General features: G+C 49.2%; 1 protein-coding gene across 1 annotated transcript; it reads right to left on the reverse strand.

The window, feature by feature from the left end:
- Positions 1-3,635: 3,635 nt before the first annotated feature.
- Positions 3,636-14,565, reverse strand: FGR (FGR proto-oncogene, Src family tyrosine kinase). The gene is made up of 11 exons (XM_007935802.2): positions 14,346-14,565; positions 13,534-13,636; positions 12,667-12,765; positions 8,468-8,571; positions 7,969-8,118; positions 6,471-6,626; positions 6,212-6,391; positions 5,670-5,746; positions 4,870-5,023; positions 3,952-4,083; positions 3,636-3,844 (listed from the first exon to the last, which is right to left on the reverse strand). Exons 1-11 carry the CDS (start codon positions 14,563-14,565, stop codon positions 3,636-3,638), a joined length of 1,584 nt encoding a protein of 527 aa, XP_007933993.1.
- Between the last annotated feature and the right edge of the window lie 3,744 nt (positions 14,566-18,309).

The following is an 18,309-nucleotide window of genomic DNA, read 5'->3' on the forward strand; positions in this document are numbered from 1 at the left end:
CTGGCCACAGGGAATGAGCAATCTGCATTGGCTACCTTGTCCCCTTTCCTTGAAGCCCCTCAACTTGAGGGAATTTCCAGGGAATCTTTTACAGAAGGAGGATCCCCTCCTGTCCAGAGATGATCTCCTCTCAGAGCTTAGAAGCAGGGATGTCTGGTGAGAACATGGACTTTGGTGTAAGACCTGGGTTCAAATACCAACTCTGCTGTATACAACTGTGTGACCTTGGTACGTCAACCACCCCTGAGCCTCCATTTCCTCATCTGTTAATGGGGGCCAATCATGGAGCTAGGCTTTGTTGTTGTTGTTAGGGGCTATCAAGTTAGCTCCGACTCATAGAGACCCTATGTACAACAGAACAAAACACTGCCTGGTCCCGTGCCAGCTTCATAATCCTTGCCACACCTGAGCCTATCATTGCAGCCATGTGTCAATCCCTCTTGTTGAGGGCCTTCCCCATTTTCGTTGACCCTCTACTTTTAAGCATGATATCCTTCTCCAAGGAATGGTCCCTTCTCACAACACGACCAGACTAAGTGAGACCAAGTCTGGCCATTCTCGCTTCCAAGGAGCGTTCCAACTGCACTTCCTCCAGGACACATTTGTTGGTTCTTTTGACAGTCCATGGTACTTTCAGCATTCTTCATCAACACAACTCAAAAGCATCAACTCTTCTTGGGACTTTCTTGTTCATTGTCCAGCTCTCACATGCATATGAGGTGATTGAAATTATCATGGCTTGGGTTAGGCCCATCTTAGTCTTCAAGAGACATCTTTGCTCTTCATCACTTGAAAGAGGTCTTTTGTAGCAGATTCGCCCAGTGCAATGCATCTTCTCATGTCTTGACTGCTGCTTCCATTGGTGTTTACTGTGGAACCAAGTAATATGCAATCTTTAACAACTTCAATCTTTTCTCCATTTATTGTGATGCTGCTTATTGGTCCACTTGTGAGGATTTTCATTTTCTTTGTGTTGAGTTGTAATCCATACTGCAGACTGTAATCTTTAGTCTTCATCAGTAAGTGCTTCGAGTCATCCTCACTTTCAGCAAGCAAAATTGTGTCATCTGCATATCGCAGGTTGTTAATGAATCTTCCTCCAATCCTGATGCCATGGTCTTCTTCATATAGTCCAGCTTCTCAGATTATTTGTTCCACATACAGATTGAATAAGTATGGTGAAGGGATACAACCCTGACGCACTCCCTTCTTGATTTTAAACCATGCAGTCTCCCCTTGTTCTGTTCTAACAAGAGCCTCCTGATGTATGTACAGGTTCCTGATAAGCACAATCAAGTGTTCTGGAATTCCCATTCTTTTCAATGTTATCCATAATTTGTTATGATCCACACAATCGAATGCTTTTGTATAGTCAATAAAATATAAGGAAACACCTTTCTGGTATTCTTTGCTTTGAGCCAAGATCCATTTGACATCAGCAATAATATCCCTCATTCCATGTCCTCTTCTGAATCCAGCTTGCATTTCTGGAAGTTCTCTGTCAATAAACTGCTGCAAATGTTTTTGAATTATCTTCAGCAAGATTTTACTTGCATGTGATACTAATGACATTGTTCAATAATTTCCACATTCTGTGGGGTCATCTTTCTTTGGAATGGGTGCAAGTATGGATCTCTTCCAGTCAGTTGGCCAGGTAGCTGTCTTCCAAATTTCTTGGCATAGATGAGTGAGTGCCACCAGCGTGGCATCCATTTAGTATCTCAGTGGGTATTCTATCAATTCCTGGAGCCTTGTTCTTTGCCAATTCCTTCAGTGCAGCTTCGACTTCTTCCTTCAATATGGTTCTTGATCATATGCCACCTCCTAAAATGGATTAACATTGACCAATTCTTTTTGGTACAGTGACTCTGTATATTCCTTCCCTCTTCTTTTGATGTTTCCTACATCGTTCAATATTTTGCCCATAGAATCTCTCAATATTGCAACTCGAGGCCTGAATTTTTTCTTCTATTCTTTCAGCTTGAGAAATGCTGAGTGTGTCCTCCCCTTTTGGTTTTCTAACTATAGGTCTTTGCACATTTCGTTTCAATAATTGACTTTGTCTTCTCGAGTTGATCTTTGAACTGGGCTTAGGACTGGACTAAATGAAAAGATGGACATAAACACACCTGGTACTCAGCAGACCCATAAGAAACAAGTTGTTGTTATCACTGTTGTTCCTCCCTAGCCTGACTGCGAACTCCTCCAGGACAAGGACAGGTCTTCTTCATATTTGTGTTCCCAGGGTCCTGCCCAGCAAAGGGCCCTCCACAGAGCCAATGCTTAGTTATTATTTGCCCATTACTGCTTCCCAGCTCCCAGACCCTTTACTCATCCATTCTCTGAGTGAGCCAAGCAGTCAACACACATTTCCCGAGAACCTCTTCCCTGCTCCTCTTGTTTCCCTGTGGAGGAAGAAAGTCAGCTGCCCGAGTCCCACATAGTGCCACATGTGGGACAGGGGAGTCTTCACTGCACAGGAACATTACAGGTGTTTCACTTCCCTGGCCCCTGCCCATGAAAGGCCAGTAGCAGCCCCCAGTGGTTGTGACAAACTCTCCCTAGACGACAGAGCCACCCCTCAGTGAGATCCACTGAGCTAAACTAGCCCTCAGGCATCTCTTTTCCCTCAATCTGTCCTCTTTTGGGGGAATCTGCCAGCTACAGGGTCTCCACTGTGGTCTTCTCCCCTGCACTTGAGGCCTATCGTTATCCTGTTAGGCCTGTAGTGGGTGGTAGACCTGCTGGAATCAGGTGAAGAATGAGCACACTCTGCACACAAATCAAAAAACACATCAGCTGGTTTTGAAAGAGACGTTTTGATCTCCAATTGCCTGTCTTCTGCGTCCATTTATCAACTGGTTCTAAACTCCCATGGGACCAGTAGCAAGATTCAGGTCTCTTAAAACTCCGCACCTTGGATGCCCTATGCTTGGGAGGCACTAGTAGGGTATTGTCTCACTTCCCCCTCTGGTTAGCCAAACTGTCAACAGCCAAACTGTCCCCACTCACCTCCCATTGGCCACCATCCCTCAAAAGGCAAGTTCAGGAGAACTTCATGGTTCGAGGATTCATATTGTCATTTTTCTTATTTACAAAATCTATACACACACACACACACGCACATGATCAAAATGGGGTGAGCCCTCAGCCCTGTCCCTTAATCCTGGGCTTACACAGCAGGTCCAGGCCTGGACCACAGCATCCACAGCCTTTGTAACTGACAGACACAAGAGAATTGAGAGTAGGAGGCAAATTCTGGGGGCCTGGGCCAGAGTGGGATGACAGAGGGTAGGAAAGCATGGAGAGGTGGTAAAGGAGGAATGGAACATTCATAATTTATAAATAACTAGACAGGGTTTGAGCATTGTAGGTGGAGGCTAGCAGGCTGAAGGGGCCTAAGTGGAAAAGGGAGAAACAGTGTTTGGAGCCAGAGAGGTTGAGGGATGAGTTGTGAGCCTTGATTTGACCCATCTGTAACAGGAAGAGATTGCCCTACATGGTGACAATGTCCTATCTGCTTTGATGTGCTAGGACTCTGTAGGATTCAAAGCCTGGGGACTTTGGGACCAGACTCCTGAGGATTGACAAGGGCTGGAGGGCATCTCCAGAGAAGTGGCCGATCCCAAAGCAGGTTATGTCTGATCTCCAGGCTGGTACTGGGGTTCTGTGGAGGTGAAGTAGTCCTCCAGGAAGGACTGCAGGTACTCGAAGGTAGGCCTCTCCTCCGGGTCCAGACGCCATGTCTGTTCTATGGCCTCATACAGAGACACTGGGCAGCCTGGGGGGCACGGCATGTGATAGCCATGCTCCACCTGTTCCAGTACTTCACGGTTATTCATGCCTGCAGGATGGGGCTATGTTATTCAGGGGGCCGTGTCCTGTCCCCCCGCCAAGGGAACAGCTAGGAGGGAGCCCTTCCCCAAATCCATCTCTTCACCCCTGGCAAACCTGGGTAGGGGACTCGGCCCTTGCTGATGAGTTCAGTGAGGAGGATCCCAAACGACCACACGTCTGACTTGATGGTGAATCTGCCATAGAGGGCAGCCTCTGGGGCAGTCCACTTGATGGGGAACTTGGTCCCTGGAGAGGTTGTGGGGGAAGGGAAAGTTACTGAGAAAGTCCCTGAGAAAAGTTGAATTAAGAAAATGGAATCTTTAGGACTGGAGGTCTTAGGGGCCCTGAACATAGGGGTCTCTGGGCACAGCAGAAAGGATCTAGTATCTGGCCAACACCTACTATGTGCTTAGCATAGTGCTGGGCACTTTACAAACATTGTAATGATTCTTGTAATAATAGCAGCTAGTACTTGTACAGCCTTTATGACATGTCAAGCACTGTTTTAAGGGCTTTACATGCCTTAATTAATTTAATCCTCACAAAAACCCTATAAAGTAGGTACTGTTGTTATCTCCATTTTAGGGATGAGGAAAAGGAAGCACTGAGTAGTTGAGTAACTTGCCCAGATCACACAGCTAATAAGTGGCTCAGATTTATACTTAGGCTTTCTGGCTACAGAATCTGCGCTCTTAACTATTAGACTCCACTGTGTCTTACTGAAGCATGACAGCAGTACTTGGCACATAGTAGGTGTTTAGTATAAATATCTGATGACTTGCTGTTGTCTGAATATGTTCATTTTACAGATGGGAAAAGGCAACTCACAAAGATTAAGAGACTTGCCCAAGGCCACATGTCTGGTAAGTGGCTGAGTTGGGATTTGAACCTGAACATGCCCCTTGTGCTACAAGATCAGGATGGGATATCGCAGATGGTCTGGGGTGGGGGAGGGTTCCTGAGTATGTGGGGCCTCATGGAAGCCCCTTAGTGCCCTGGGGAGCTCTCAGGAGGTGGCGTGAGGCAGGGCACCTTGCCGGGGATTGTACTCATCATCCTTGATAAGGCGGGCCAGTCCGAAGTCGGCAATCTTGCACACCAGCCGCTCCCTGACTAGGATGTTAGCTGCCCTCAGGTCACGGTGGATGTAGTTCATGCGCTCCATGTAGGCCATGCCATCTGCTATCTGAGGAACCAAGGCATGAAGAGTTGGAAGCCCATATAGGCTCAGAGCATATGGCCTGTATGAGCCAGAAGGGCCTTCAGGGACCACCTGAAAACCCACTTTCCAGATGGAGAGACTGAGGCTCAGAAAGAGGCAGTGCCCTGCCTCAGATCCCACAGTTGGTTCAGTGGGCAGACCCACATTTCCAGGGAGAGTCTGGATGTTTGAGGAGACTGAGATTTGTGGACTGTTAATAGGAAAGGAGTTTGAAAGATAACAGGAGCCCTGGTGACACAATGGGTAAGTGCTTGGCTGCACTCTAAAGTTGGTGGTTCAAACTCACCAGTGGTTGTTCTTTGGGAGAAAAATGTGGCAGGCTGTTTTCATAAAGATTTGTTGTTATGTGCCATCGAGTCAAACCCAACTCATAGCGACCCCTCTTTGGGTTTCTGAGGCAGTGAGGCAGTATCACTACGGAAGTAGGATTGCCCAGGTGGATTTGAACCGCCAGCCATCTGGTTAGCAGGCGAGTGTCTTAGCCACTATGATACCAGAGCTCCCAATGGCCTTGGAAACCTTATGGTGTCCTATAGGATCACCATGACTTGGATTCCATTTGATGGCAACGGGTTTGGTTTTTGAGACACAACCAAATAGCCCTATTTACCTGGGCTGCCATGTCCACCAGTTGGGGCAACTTCAAATCCTGGCCTTTCTGGTCCTTGAGAAATTCCAGCAAGCTACCTGGTTAAAAGAACCCAGAAAATCAGCAGCAAGACCTCGCCCTCCCATCCCCAGACCGCAGCTCACCCACCCCCTTGGTCCCAGTCCTCTCACCTAAATCTGCCTCCTAACTCCATCTCCTGCCACTATGCTTCATCCCTTCACAGGTCTTGCCCAGGCTCGGCTCCTAGACACCCAGAACTCTCTCCAAAACAAATCTCTTCTCCTATTTGTCCCTGGCCACGCCCCCATTCAAACTCCGCCCCAGATCCCTGCAGATCGAGCTTTTGCTGCCCAGGACCCGCCCACTCAACCTCGGCTCCGCCCCTACCAGGCCCTGCCTTTTCTCACTTGGCCCCAGAGGGACTCCACCTCTTGTCCTTTATCCCCTCACTTATCGTAACCTCACCTAGAAACACCTACCTGGACTTCATCCCCAAGCCCAAATCCTGTCCCACCCAGACTTCGCCCCTGGCCCCGCCTCACCGTGGCACATGAACTCGGTCACTATGTAGATGGGTTCCTCCGACACCACCGCATACAACTGCACCAGCTTGTCGTGCCTCAACAGCTTCATGATCTGCGCCTCTTCAAGGAAGGCCTTCGGGGACATGGTGCCTGGCTTCAGCGTCTTTACCGCCACCTTTGTACTGCCGTTCCACGTGCCTGCCGGGCGGCGGCGGCGCATCAGGACCCGCCACCTGCCAGCCCTGGCCCTAGCCTCTGACCCCTGGGACCTCCTTACCCAGCCACACGTCCCCGAAGCAGCCGGTACCCAACCGGCGCTCGAGCGCGATGGAGCTGCGGCTGATCTCCCAGGCGTCCTTGGCCAAGCCCAGTGTCTGCGGCTTCATGGTGGTGCAGGCTGCTGTGAGCAGGTGGCACAGCCCGTCGTTCACCTCTGGAACCCGGGAAGAATGAAGGTCACAGGTGGACCAGGGCCTCCACAAACACCTCATCGCACCCCAGCCCCCACAATAGACCCCAAGATCAACAATAAGAAACTAGCCACAGATGAGCTCACAGGCCAGGGGAGAAGGCAGCCTGGCAATGGAGTCATTGAACATGATGGTTGGTGCCCAGGGAGGGAGATGGCATCAAGAGGAAGAGATGATCCCTATAAGGATTGGGACTTTCCCAGCTCAGTCTTGAAGGATAAGGTGGGATCCTAACAGGTGGAAAGAGGTTAGGGAATCCAGGCAAAGACATGGACATAATGACTTCACCCTTCTGTGAATTTCCTCCTAGACCTAACTAATCAAGGCAGAAACCAGAGCACTGTCTCCCACCTCCTCCTTAACCCAACAGCCAGTCCTCCAGCAAGTCAGGCCTATTCTGCTTTCTATCCAGCTTTGGGATTGTGTGCTTCTCCTCACTCCCTGCTTTGCTTCATTCAGTCAGAGCACCCTCACCTCTCACCTGGATGGTAGCCACAGCCTCCTAATGGACCCTCATCCTGCCTTGCCTTCTGACATCCAGGCTGCCCCAGCAGCCATAGTTTCTCACCAAAGTACACTGCAGTGTCTGTTACCACCCACGCAGAGCTCCCTGCCTGTCCTACGGCCTTGGTGGGGCATTCAAAGCTGGCATGGTCTGGCTCCGGCTGGCTTGCATTATTGCCCAGCAAGTCCTCTTTGCTTGCCTCTGGGCAGTTCTTTCCACCTGGGCCCTGGTGGCCCGCTTCTCTGCTTTAGCACAGCATTATTATAGGCTTCACGACTTAAGATCTGGGTATCCTGAATAAATTATTTAGCCTAGTAACCTCACATGAGGTTGCAATAAGGAAAAAAAAAATCATTACAGGTAATGAGCTTAGAATAGTGCCTGACACATAGAAAGAACTCAGTGTGGATTTTTATTCTTGTTTTTGTCGTTTATATTGTATGTTGCCCTGACCAGACTGTAAGCTACTTGAGGACAGGGGCCATTTCCGAGTTGCACCTGCCATACAAAAGCTTAGAAAAGTTTCAACAGACTCGGGCCTTGAGGTAGGAAATTGGTTAATTCCTCGCTGAGAGGTTAGAGGGCGCCACTTGGCCATGGACGCCTCAGTTTTCTGGTGAATCGCACAGAACAGGATCCTAGGCTAGGAGCTTGGACACCCGGATTCTAATCTTGGCCAGGCCACTGCTGCTTTGGGAGACGCTACCCTTCTCTGACTCTCAGTCTTCCATCCGAACGACGCGCGTCAGTGGGTTGTTAGGGGTCTGAAGCGCCCGCCAGCCCTGAGGGCCTGCTCTCACCGACGTAGTGCTGCACGAGCTCCTGCACCGAGTCGAACTGGGCCCGCGTGGTGATGTAGTAGCCGCCAGTGTCTAGCTTGCGGATCTTGTAATGCTTCACGTGATCGCCTTTGGTCTGGTCCCAGTCCCGGATGGACAAAGAGTAGGCGCCTGTGGGGGAGGAGCACTTCGGGTGGGCTTCCTTCTCTTCCCACAGCCTGGGAGCCGGGAGAGGCTCCAAAGGCAAAGGCCTCCAAGTGGCCCCATCGCTGTAACCCAGCCGCAGTCTTGGCCCCGCCCCCGAGACCAGCCCTAGGCAGTCTTAAGGATGTCCTGAGCCCCACCCGACCGCCCGTCCTAACAACAACAACAACAACAACAAAACTCACTGCCATTGGGTGGATGCGACCCCTCCTTGAGTTTCCCAGGCTTTATCTCTACGGGAGTAGATTGCCCAGTCTTCCTTGAGAGGACTGGCCCCACCCTATTACGCTGGGCCCAGTCCTGGTGCCTCCCTCACCTTTGGTGGTCTCGCTCTCCCGAATGAGAAAGGCCCCCCGCGGGTTGCCGGGAGAGAGCAGCTGCCTCTCTGCATCCTTCCGCCCAATCTTTCCAAAGTACCACCTGTTGGGAAGGGCCGGCAAGAAATCAGGTACACCTCATTCAAACTTCAACTCAGCTTCTCTGGGCAAAGTCATCTCCCAAGCCGCGCCTCAATTTCCTTACCTTTACAATGGGGCTCATATGCCTGCCTTACAGGCTGGTGGTGAGGTTCACAGAGACGGGAAATGTAAAATGCCTGGCACATAGTAGGTGTCCATAAAAGTTAGGCTTCTCTTGAATTGAAATTGCTAGAACCTCAGTCACTAATGACCTTATCAAGATGCCACCCATCTCTTAGTCCATCCCACTTCAGCCCCTAGGAGCTCTGGTAGCATAGTGCCTAAGGCACTTGACTGCTCACCAGAAGGCTGGCGGTTCAAACCCACCAGCCACTCCTCGGAAGGAAGGTTGGGCAATCCTACTTCCGTAGTGATACTGCCTCAGAAACCCAAGGAGGGGTCGCTATGAGTCAGGGCTGACTCTACGGCAAACAACAACAACAACATGCACCCATTTTACAAATGAGACTCAGAGAGGGGAAGTGTCTTGCCCACAAAGCAGGCTGATGAGCTCTACCTAGTATCCTCTGCAGCTCACTCTACAGGTTTTCCTGCCACCTCAGGCACTCACTCAGACCCTCCCCCAACTCCCACTGTCCACTTTGACCTGAACAAGGCCTCTCCTCCTCCTCCCTCTCTGCCTGCTGCTGTCTGGCTCTGACCACTGCTCTTCCTCCACTTTCTTAATTTTGGGTGTTGTCCTAAGTCTCATCTTCAACCTTCATCCTCAACCACTTCTGCTATCTTTTGGGAATTCTTTCTGGGATTATACTGTAGTTTTAAACTAACTGTGCAAGTGCATTGGGGAAGTTGAAGTGATTATAGGCACCAGAGACAACTCAGATGTCATTTGGTCATTAACCTGGCCCGTGATCATCTTGGGCTTGAATGGAAAGGAGCCTAGTTTCCAAATCAAGGGAGGTGGCAGTCTCAGAATGCTGAGATAGTGAGTCTACACCCACAGTATTAGACACAGTTTGGGGAGCATGGGGGGCATTGGAAATAGAGTGTCAAGGAGGGCAGGCAGGATGCAGAATTAGGAATTGTTGAAGGGCTGTGTAGACAAGTTTTTTCAAAGCCACAAGCAATACCCTCACCTACACCATGACACTAGCTACTTGTTTAATAACTAATATAATAATAATAATAAATAAATAAACTAATAGCAGCACTTATTTTGTGTCAGGCTTTTCTCTAATACATATATTTATTCATTTAATTATCATAATAACACTATGAGGTAGATATTATTATTACCCTTCATTAGGAAAATAAAGGTACTCTGGTGGCATAGTGCCTAAGGCATATTTGATTGCTGACCAGAAGGGTCAAACCCACCAGCCACTCCATGGAAGGAAGACCTGGCAATCTATTTCCATAAAGATTTACTGCCTTGGAAATTCAAAGGGGGTCACTATGAGTCGGAATCGACTTGACGGCAGTGAGTTCGGTTTTTGGTGTTAGGAAAAAAACAAACCCATTGCCTTTGAGTCAATTCTGTCTCATACAGACTCTGCTCCATAAGGTTTCCAAGGCTATGAATCTTTACTGAAGCAGACTGCACATCTTTTTCCCTCAGAGCAGCTGGTGAGTTTGAACTGCCAACCTTTCCAGTTAGCAGCTGAGTGTTTAACCACTGCACCACCAGGGATCATTCCCTCCATTATACGGACGAGGACACTGAGATACCTAGTGGCTAAGCAATGAGCCTAAGGCCACACTGCACTTGAGCTGTTGCCAGAATAGGAACCCAAGTGGTCTGCGCTGAGACCTGTGCTTTTGACCACAATACTGCACTGTCTACTTACTCCTCAGAGCTTCATGACTCTGGCCCCAAGATGAAAGAATCCCCAGAAACCACCCACCCTCTACATCATCAACCCTTCTTTCCTCTCCACTCTCCCCAGGCTAAGGCCTCACCCCACTCCAGCTCTGGACCCTGCCCACTTCCCTCTGCTCAGGGACTCCCCACCCAGCAGCTCCCATCTGTATCCTCTCCATCCCATCAACCTCTAAAGATGCCCACATTTTCTTCTTTCCAAAGGAAACTGTTTTAAGGCCTATCTTGTCATCAACAATCTGCTCTATCTCACACCTTCCTTTCACTTGAAAAAGTGCTTCACACTTGGGTCTCCACTTCCTCACCTCCCACTCCTTCCCCCACTCTGCTATCCTTCCCCACCCCCACTGTGCACTGAGGCAGCTCTCACAAGGTCACCCCCATTGCCAAATCCAGTGGCCAGCAGCCTCTGACACTCTCTCATTTGCTTCTTGAAACTTCCCCTCCACCATCTTGGCTGTTCTGACTCAGCCTCATCTGATTTTCCTTCTCCTTTTCCTTCAAGGGCAGCTTTATCCAAAGTTGAGTCCTAGGACCAACCTCTTTCTCATTCTTTTCCCTCTTCCTTTACTCTCCTATGCAGCTTTAATGATCATCTCTGATGAGTCCCATATTTCCACCCTAGCCCTCTGCAAGGGCCACAATAAATCTGTGAAGAGTCTCAGTGCCAGAGACCCTTGGTGCCTGGCTACCTCTGTCAACCACTTGGAAAGGGATCAGTGTAGGAGATCCTGGATACAGTGAGAGAAAATGTGGAACAAAACTCAAAATCATAAAAGAGACCAGGCTTACTGTTCTGGTAGAGACTGGTAAAACCCCTGAGACTATGGCCCCTAGTTACCCTTCTGGCCTGGAATGGAACTTACTCCTGTGGCTTCCAGCCAAACAATAGACAGGCATATAAGGTAAACATTTACACCAAGTAGGTACTATGCCACCAGAGCTCCCAGGTACCCTCCTTAGAACCATCAACCATGGGAGATCAGAAAGGTAGTATCTGCACAGGGAGACAGCTCAGAGGGCAGGAATGCATAGGAAAGGACACAGGGGAAGGGTAACCACAGGGAGGAAGTGGGAAGAGAGCTGTTATATGATGGGGATTGCAATCAATGTTATGAAACAAAATATATATGAACTGTTGTATGGAAAATGAATGTGCTCTGTAAACTTTCACCCAAATCACAATTTTTAAAACATTAATTAAATTAGTAAAAACAGAAATTTAAAGGAAAAAAAAAAGTCCCCTTCCTCTGGGCTAGTCCAGGGTCATGGCTTGGCACTGTCTGGGCACCCCATGTACAAAGCACAACATAACCTAATTGCTGGCAGCCCCCTCCATTTGCATGTTTCTCCCCATGAACCTCAGCCCAACAAGTCCCCCCCACCCCAAACTCATGATTTGCCTTCAAATCTGTACCTACTTCTGTGTTATCCACCTTGGCAAATGGCACCATCACCCTCTTAGTCACTCAGGAAGATTCTGAATCACCCTAGATCCCCTCCCCCACTCTCCATAGCCTGATAGCAAGTCAGTCACTAAGTCCTGGTGCACACTGCAAAATGTCTCCAATCCTTTCTGTTTCCATGTATGTATACACGCATACATGAAGATAAAGAAGAAAGCTTTTATCAGCCCCAGTTTCCTCATCTGTAAAATAGAACAACACTAACATCAATAGTGTTATTGTGAGAATTGAATGAATTAAAAGTGGGCAGAGTACCTGCTAATGGTAATCCCCTGCCTCTTTCATATAATTGATTCTAAGTAATGCCCCTTGCATTTGTTTAGCATTTTATAATTTTTAAAGTTCATACATCATTGTTATCACTGAGAGGCAGTATGTATACAGCTTAGCAAATATAGCCAGACCACCTGGGTTCTAATACCAGCTTCACCTACTTACAAGCTATGTGAACTTGGGCATGCTGTTTAATTTCTCTGTACCTCAGTTTCCTCATTTGTAAAATATCATAGTATTTTCTAACTCGGTTAATATGTGGAAAGCACTTTAAATAGTGCCGAGAATATAATACGTGCTGGTGTTATCTAATATAATTGTTATCATCATTATAGTCTTTTAGTCTCACAATGATCTTACAAAACTGTAGGTAAGTAGACTGAGGCTCAGAGGGAAGCAGTGACTTGTCCAAGAGGCAGCCTCTGGGTCTTGCTCCCAGCCCTAGCCCAGGACTGGCCTCCCTCCCACCCACACTCACTCTTCAGCCTGGATGGAGTCCACAGGGGCCACGTAGTTGCTGGGAATGTAGCCAGTTTGTCCAGAGGTGAGGGACCGAGCCTCCCACCAGTCACCTTCACTGCAGGCACAGAGCAGGGAGGTAGTTAGTGGTAGCATCCCTCCAGGCAGGGCCACACTGAGGATCTGGCAGAGACCATCCCTGCCAACCTCTCACCTTGGACACCCCCCACTCACCCAGGAGCTTTTCTCTACTCTGCCCACAGCTATTGCAGCTGCTTAGGAAGGTTTCTCCCTGAGGTAGGGAGATGTTTGGGGACACCTGGGCCTCCTGACTTCCTTCCCTGATTCTTCAACTGGAGGTCAAGGATTTAGTGTATGGTCAACTAGGTCACTTCCCCACTGAAAAAGCCTCCAATGGCATCACATTTCCTTCTGCATAAAATCTAGATGCTCAGCAAGGCTTAAAAAGCCCTGTTGACCCTGTTTCCACCCCCCTTTCCAGCTCTCCTCACATTCCCCATCCACCTGTACTGAGCCACTGTGGTTCCCGGAAGCCATTATTCACTCTCATGCTCTCTCACTCTGTTTTCTCACCAATTCCTTTGATGTCTATTCATCTTTCCAGTCTCAGCTTAGAAATCGCCAACTCTAAGGAACCTGCCCTGACCACCCCCACCCTGGGGACTGTGTTTGGTGTCTCTCTGTGCCCATACTCCCTTATGCTTTCCCCGTACAGTAACGATCAACCACTTACTGTGAGTGTGTGATGTGTCTGGTTCCCCTACTAGGCTGGGAGCATTCTGAGAACAAGGACCAGGTAGGATTCTTTTCCCGGTCTTGTTCCCAGCTGAGGCCATGCACTGAGCTAGGTGGCCTGGTCACTTACGTATTGTTCAGGATATGGAACTTCTCGCCCTTGGTGAAGGTGAGGTCATCCTCTGTCCGGGCCTCATAGTCATACAGGGCGATGAACAGGGTCACACCAGTCCCTGCCAAGGTTAAGGTTGTTTAGTAGGATAGGACACAGGACAGGGGGCACTCATCAGTCCTTTTTCCCAACCCTGTGCTGTGCCCCACCACACCCCTTACTGCACTGCCCTGGTTCTCTAAGGCCTTTGGAGTCCAGTGGGTTTCTGATTTGGGCTTCATAGCTTGGGCCTCCAAGGATTTAGGACACACATGTTCAAGCCTAGCTCTTCCACCCTGGGAATTCTCCAGATTGTCCACTCCTCCTCTTTCCCAGAAGGAAGGCTTCACCTAGGAGACTGCACCCAAGAGAACAAGAGGGTTCTCTTTACCACTTGTATCTGGCACCTGAGTCCCCCTCTCAGACTGGAGGCCTCTGAGAACAGAGCTCTGTCCCTACCCTCAGACTGGAGTTTCTGAGAACAGGGCTGGCTGGACATACCCCCTCAGACTGTGTGCTCCTGAAAGCAGGGCTCTGTCTCCCTTATCACACTGGAGGCTTCTAAGAATAAGACCCCAGCCTCCCCTCCCCCTTGGAAGGAAGGTTGGGCAATCTACTTCCGTAGTGATACTGTCTGGGAAAGCCAAGGAGGGGTCGCTATGAGTCGGGTCTGACTCCATGGCACATAACAACAATAACAACTCCCCTCTCTCCCAGTTTCTCCTAGGGTCCAGGTCACCTGCCTCCAGCACCACATACCCTCAGCCCTCACCCCAGCCTACTGGACTCACCTGAGATACCCCTGATGATGCCACCATCAAGGAAGGCAGTGCTGGTGGGCTGAGGGGAGAAGTTGTTGTAGTTGGGAATGTGGGCAAAGGAGGACACAGGCTGGTCCTGCGTGGGGTCAGGGCCATAGCGGTCTGCAGCCCCATAGCCCCTGAAGTCTCCTTCCAGGCCACTATCATCCTTGGACGCCGACTCCACCTTCTTGCAGAACACACAGCCCATTCCAGGTGCCCGCTATAGAACAAGGGCATGTCTCATTCAGGGATCCTACCAGGTACACCACCCTATGCACATGTGCACGCATGCTCACACAGGTGCCCCTGTTGGGCCTGCCTCCTGGCTGCCTGGGTGGGTTATGTGTGATATGTGTGTCCTCAGTGTACAGCTTCCTGTCCATTCAAGTGTACAGCTCTGTGGCTGCTTGCTTCTCCACATTGGGATGTTGCTGTGTTTATATATTTTTGCTTCCAACTGTTTCAACAGGTTATGTTTCTGTGACTCCTTCAGTGTGCTGGTACATGTGTATCTTTTGTGTGTCTCTAAATATGTGTCAGTTTGCTTGTGGGAGTATGGCTCTGTGTACATGTACCTGTGTGAATGCCTGTGTCTATGTATCTGAGTACATGTACACATCTTTGCACCTGTGCATGGTTCTCATGTGTGTGCACATTTGGAGGAGTTTGAGTATGTATGTGTCTCTATGTGAGTGTGTATGTGTGTGTCTGTCTCTGTATGGGTGCATGTGTGTGTATCTCTGTGCAGGCAGGTCTGGGTGTGCAGGCGTTTCTGTGTCTCTGTATCTGTAACTATGTGCATAGCTCTGGGTGGGACCATATGTGCCTGTGTGGGCAGGTTTGTGTCAGTATGCATGCATGTCTCTGTGCATCTGTGTGTGTGTCTCTCTCTCTGTTTGGGTATGTGCGTGTCTATGTGTGTTTGTGTGTGAGTGTGTGCAAGAGCTGTGTGCCTGCACCTGGAGATTCCCTGCAGAGGGGGATCAAGGCCATTTCCCGTTGTGGGTCCAGCCTCCGGCCTCTCAAGCTGCCTCATTCTGGTTCCCCCCATCTGTTACCTAGCAACAGACCTGTGTAGAAGGAGGGGGCTGTGAGGAACTGTGGGGACCAGGAAGGCCACCCCCACCCAATTTCCTGACTCTGAAAACCCTCTACTCCCACTCTATCCACTTACCCCTCAGGCCTCAACTCCTGGGTCAGTGAGGCTGTGGCATGGTCTTTGGGAAGGGCCAGAGACCTGAGGACAAAACAGAAGGACACAGAAGTCAAAGGCCTTGCCAGTGTTCCTGCAAGCAGCTGCCCACCTCCTGCTGTCTCAGGAAGCCAGAGGGCCTGGGCTCAGCCCAGCATGACTCCTGCCTTCATTTTCCTTCTTACCACTCTGGCACACTTACACATTCACCTTCATGCAGGATACACCACCCACACCAACCCTCTCACATTCATATGCATCCAACACATCAACACAGTCACACACACACCAGCACACAGTCACACCAACACTCACAGTGTACATTTGCATGAACGGGCTCGCCAACACCGCTACACACCAGCACAGACTAACTCTTGCACCAGCCCAGGCCCTGATGCACTGTAGCACACACATATATCCACACACATGGGCGCCTCTTGGGCATACTCAGACTCCTGTATTTTATATTTACCCATCGTTCTAATTGGATTTTTAGCAGCCCTGCTCAGAGGCCCCAAGTCACTGTCTCTTAAAACAAGCTCTTTCCTGGACCCTGCCTCTGTTCCCAGCTCAGGCTGGGTAAACCTCAGCAGCCCCAGGGTCACCTTTTGTGACAGAGAAAAGGTGCATATCTACCTCCAGAGCTCTACTCATATCAGCAAAAGGCCCAGCCCAGACCCTAGGGCCACTAGCGTCCCTGGGGGAACCTCCCAAATGCCTTTCCTGGCAGCTCTTTCCTTTGAGCGACAATGTAGATGGGTCATTGAGCAAGGGTCCTCCACCCTCCGTCAGAAATGGCCATTGCAACACTCAGAGAGGAACTGGCTGGGGGGAGGACTTGGTTTCCTAAGATGTTAGAGGAATGGAGAGTTGTGGGGTGGGGCTGACCCAATGAACCCTGATTTCCTCCAGAAGGGCCCAAGGGCCCTAAGGACAATGGCTTCCACCTTGTCTTTCGGTCCCCTTATGGAATCTTCCTCTTCTCTGGATCTTGTCCCTCTTACCTAGCATCACTCACCTCTTCCAGGAAGCATTCCCAGAGCTCCAGGTCCAGCTGCCTGGCCAATGGATCTATCACATCAGTGCCCTGAGTCCCACCCTAGCCCCACCAACCCATCTCACCCTTCAGTGTAACTGTGCTCCTGAATGTGTCAGGTGGGGGTGGGGTGATAGAAAAATCACCCATGTGGTGAACTGTGAGGCGGCCTGTGGTGAGAGGCCTGCCCTAAAATAGCCCCTGTTCACCAAGCCATTGCTGAGATCTTCACCCCAGGACCCCTCCCCTCAGGGTGGAATCACTGTCTGCAAGGCCGTAGCAGGAGGGCAGAGGAGGATGGAGATAGGGAGATGGGGAAGGGGCACCCAGGGCCCAGCTGAAGAGAATTCAGGGGCTGGTGAGAGGAGAGTTGGGGATAAGAGCACAAGGGTTACAGGGTGAGAATAAAGGTCTCCAAAAAGCATATACAACCTACATCCACATCCAACACATTTGCGGACACACATTACTTCAGCTACACATACCACCTCACATACAGAGATTCTGAGTTTCCCAGTATAGATTCACGGACACAGACATCTTCAAATATACCTATCTATATATACACACCTCCACACACACTCCCAGTACACACACACACACAGAGGCATCTGCATATAGATACACAGCCTTTCCACAAAAAATAGCAAATACAGAATTTATAGCATTTACTATATGCCAGGAATTACATTTTACATATAATACCCATTTTACTCTCACAACAACCTATGAGGTAAGTATTACTATTATTGATGAGGAAACTGAGACAAAGAGAGGTTTAGAAACTTGCCCAAGGTCACACAGATGATGTATCTTGGCATTTGGTTCCAGAGTCTGAACTCTCAACCACTTCTCTTCACTGCCTGTCACAGACATTAACAGTCACAGTCATTCCTGTAACCACGCACAGAAGCAAAGAGCCCCATAGGGACACACACAGCCTCCCCTCTACCCTCAAACACAGAGCTCCTCTCTATGAGATACAAATTGATACAACCTTTACACAGACAGGTACAATGTTGCCACTTCCAACAATACTCAAGTCAGTGGCTTCACCAGAGTTGGTGTCGCCCAATGTGGTAACACATGGTGTCACCCCAACCCCTTATGGAGTCCAGGAGCATGAAAAACATTAGTGTGTGCTTGCAGTGGCATGCAGATGAAACCGCATGATTTGAAGCTTCACTGTGATTGGGTAATAATAGCAGCTCTGACTGGAGCACATTAAAAAAAAAAAAAAAATACTTCTATCAAGTTAATTCTGACTCATAGAGACCCTATAGGACAGAGTAGAACTGCTCCTTAGGGTTTCCAAGGCTGTAACCTCTATGGAAGTAGATTGCCTTATCTTTCTCCCAAGGAACAGATGGTGGGTTCAAACCGCCAACCTTTTGGTTAGCATCCAAATGCTTTAACCATTACACCAAAGAGTAAATTGGCATAGAATTTTAGCCTTGTAGGTATATGGATATATATATAAGCTGGGTTTACAAAAAATGTTGTTTTTTTTGTTGTTGTTGTTGTAACTAACTACAGGAATAGTTTTATTAAATATAATAAATTTCTGCTGAAATGCTGCACACAAATTTTATAGACAGTCATTCTGGTGTCTCCCCCTCTGAGAGTGTCATCCAGTGTGGTCTGCAGGCCCCATGTCCCCTCGTGACGTCACTGACTCAAGTACACATTGCTACAAGGCTTCTACACCAGTTCAAGGGGAGCCC

This window comes from Orycteropus afer, unplaced genomic scaffold (genome assembly GCF_000298275.1).
Source record: "Orycteropus afer afer isolate SDZICR_OR568_19922 unplaced genomic scaffold, OryAfe1.0 scaffold00031, whole genome shotgun sequence".
Lineage (NCBI taxonomy): Eukaryota > Metazoa > Chordata > Mammalia > Tubulidentata > Orycteropodidae > Orycteropus > Orycteropus afer.

What these genes read in the sequence shown, in the direction of transcription:
- FGR (XM_007935802.2), bottom strand. Translation starts at nt 14,565, where the DNA reads ATGGGCTGTGTGTTCTGCAAGAAGGTGGAGTCGGCGTCCAAGGATGAT. An exon ending in CATCATCAGGGGTATCTCAG is followed by an intron (nt 13,637 to 14,345) that starts GTGAGTCCAGTA and finishes TAACCTTGGCAG; the next exon opens with GGACTGGTGTGACCCTGTTC. An exon ending in GGAGAGCGAGACCACCAAAG is followed by an intron (nt 8,119 to 8,467) that starts GTGAGGGAGGCA and finishes CCTCCCCCACAG; the next exon opens with GCGCCTACTCTTTGTCCATC.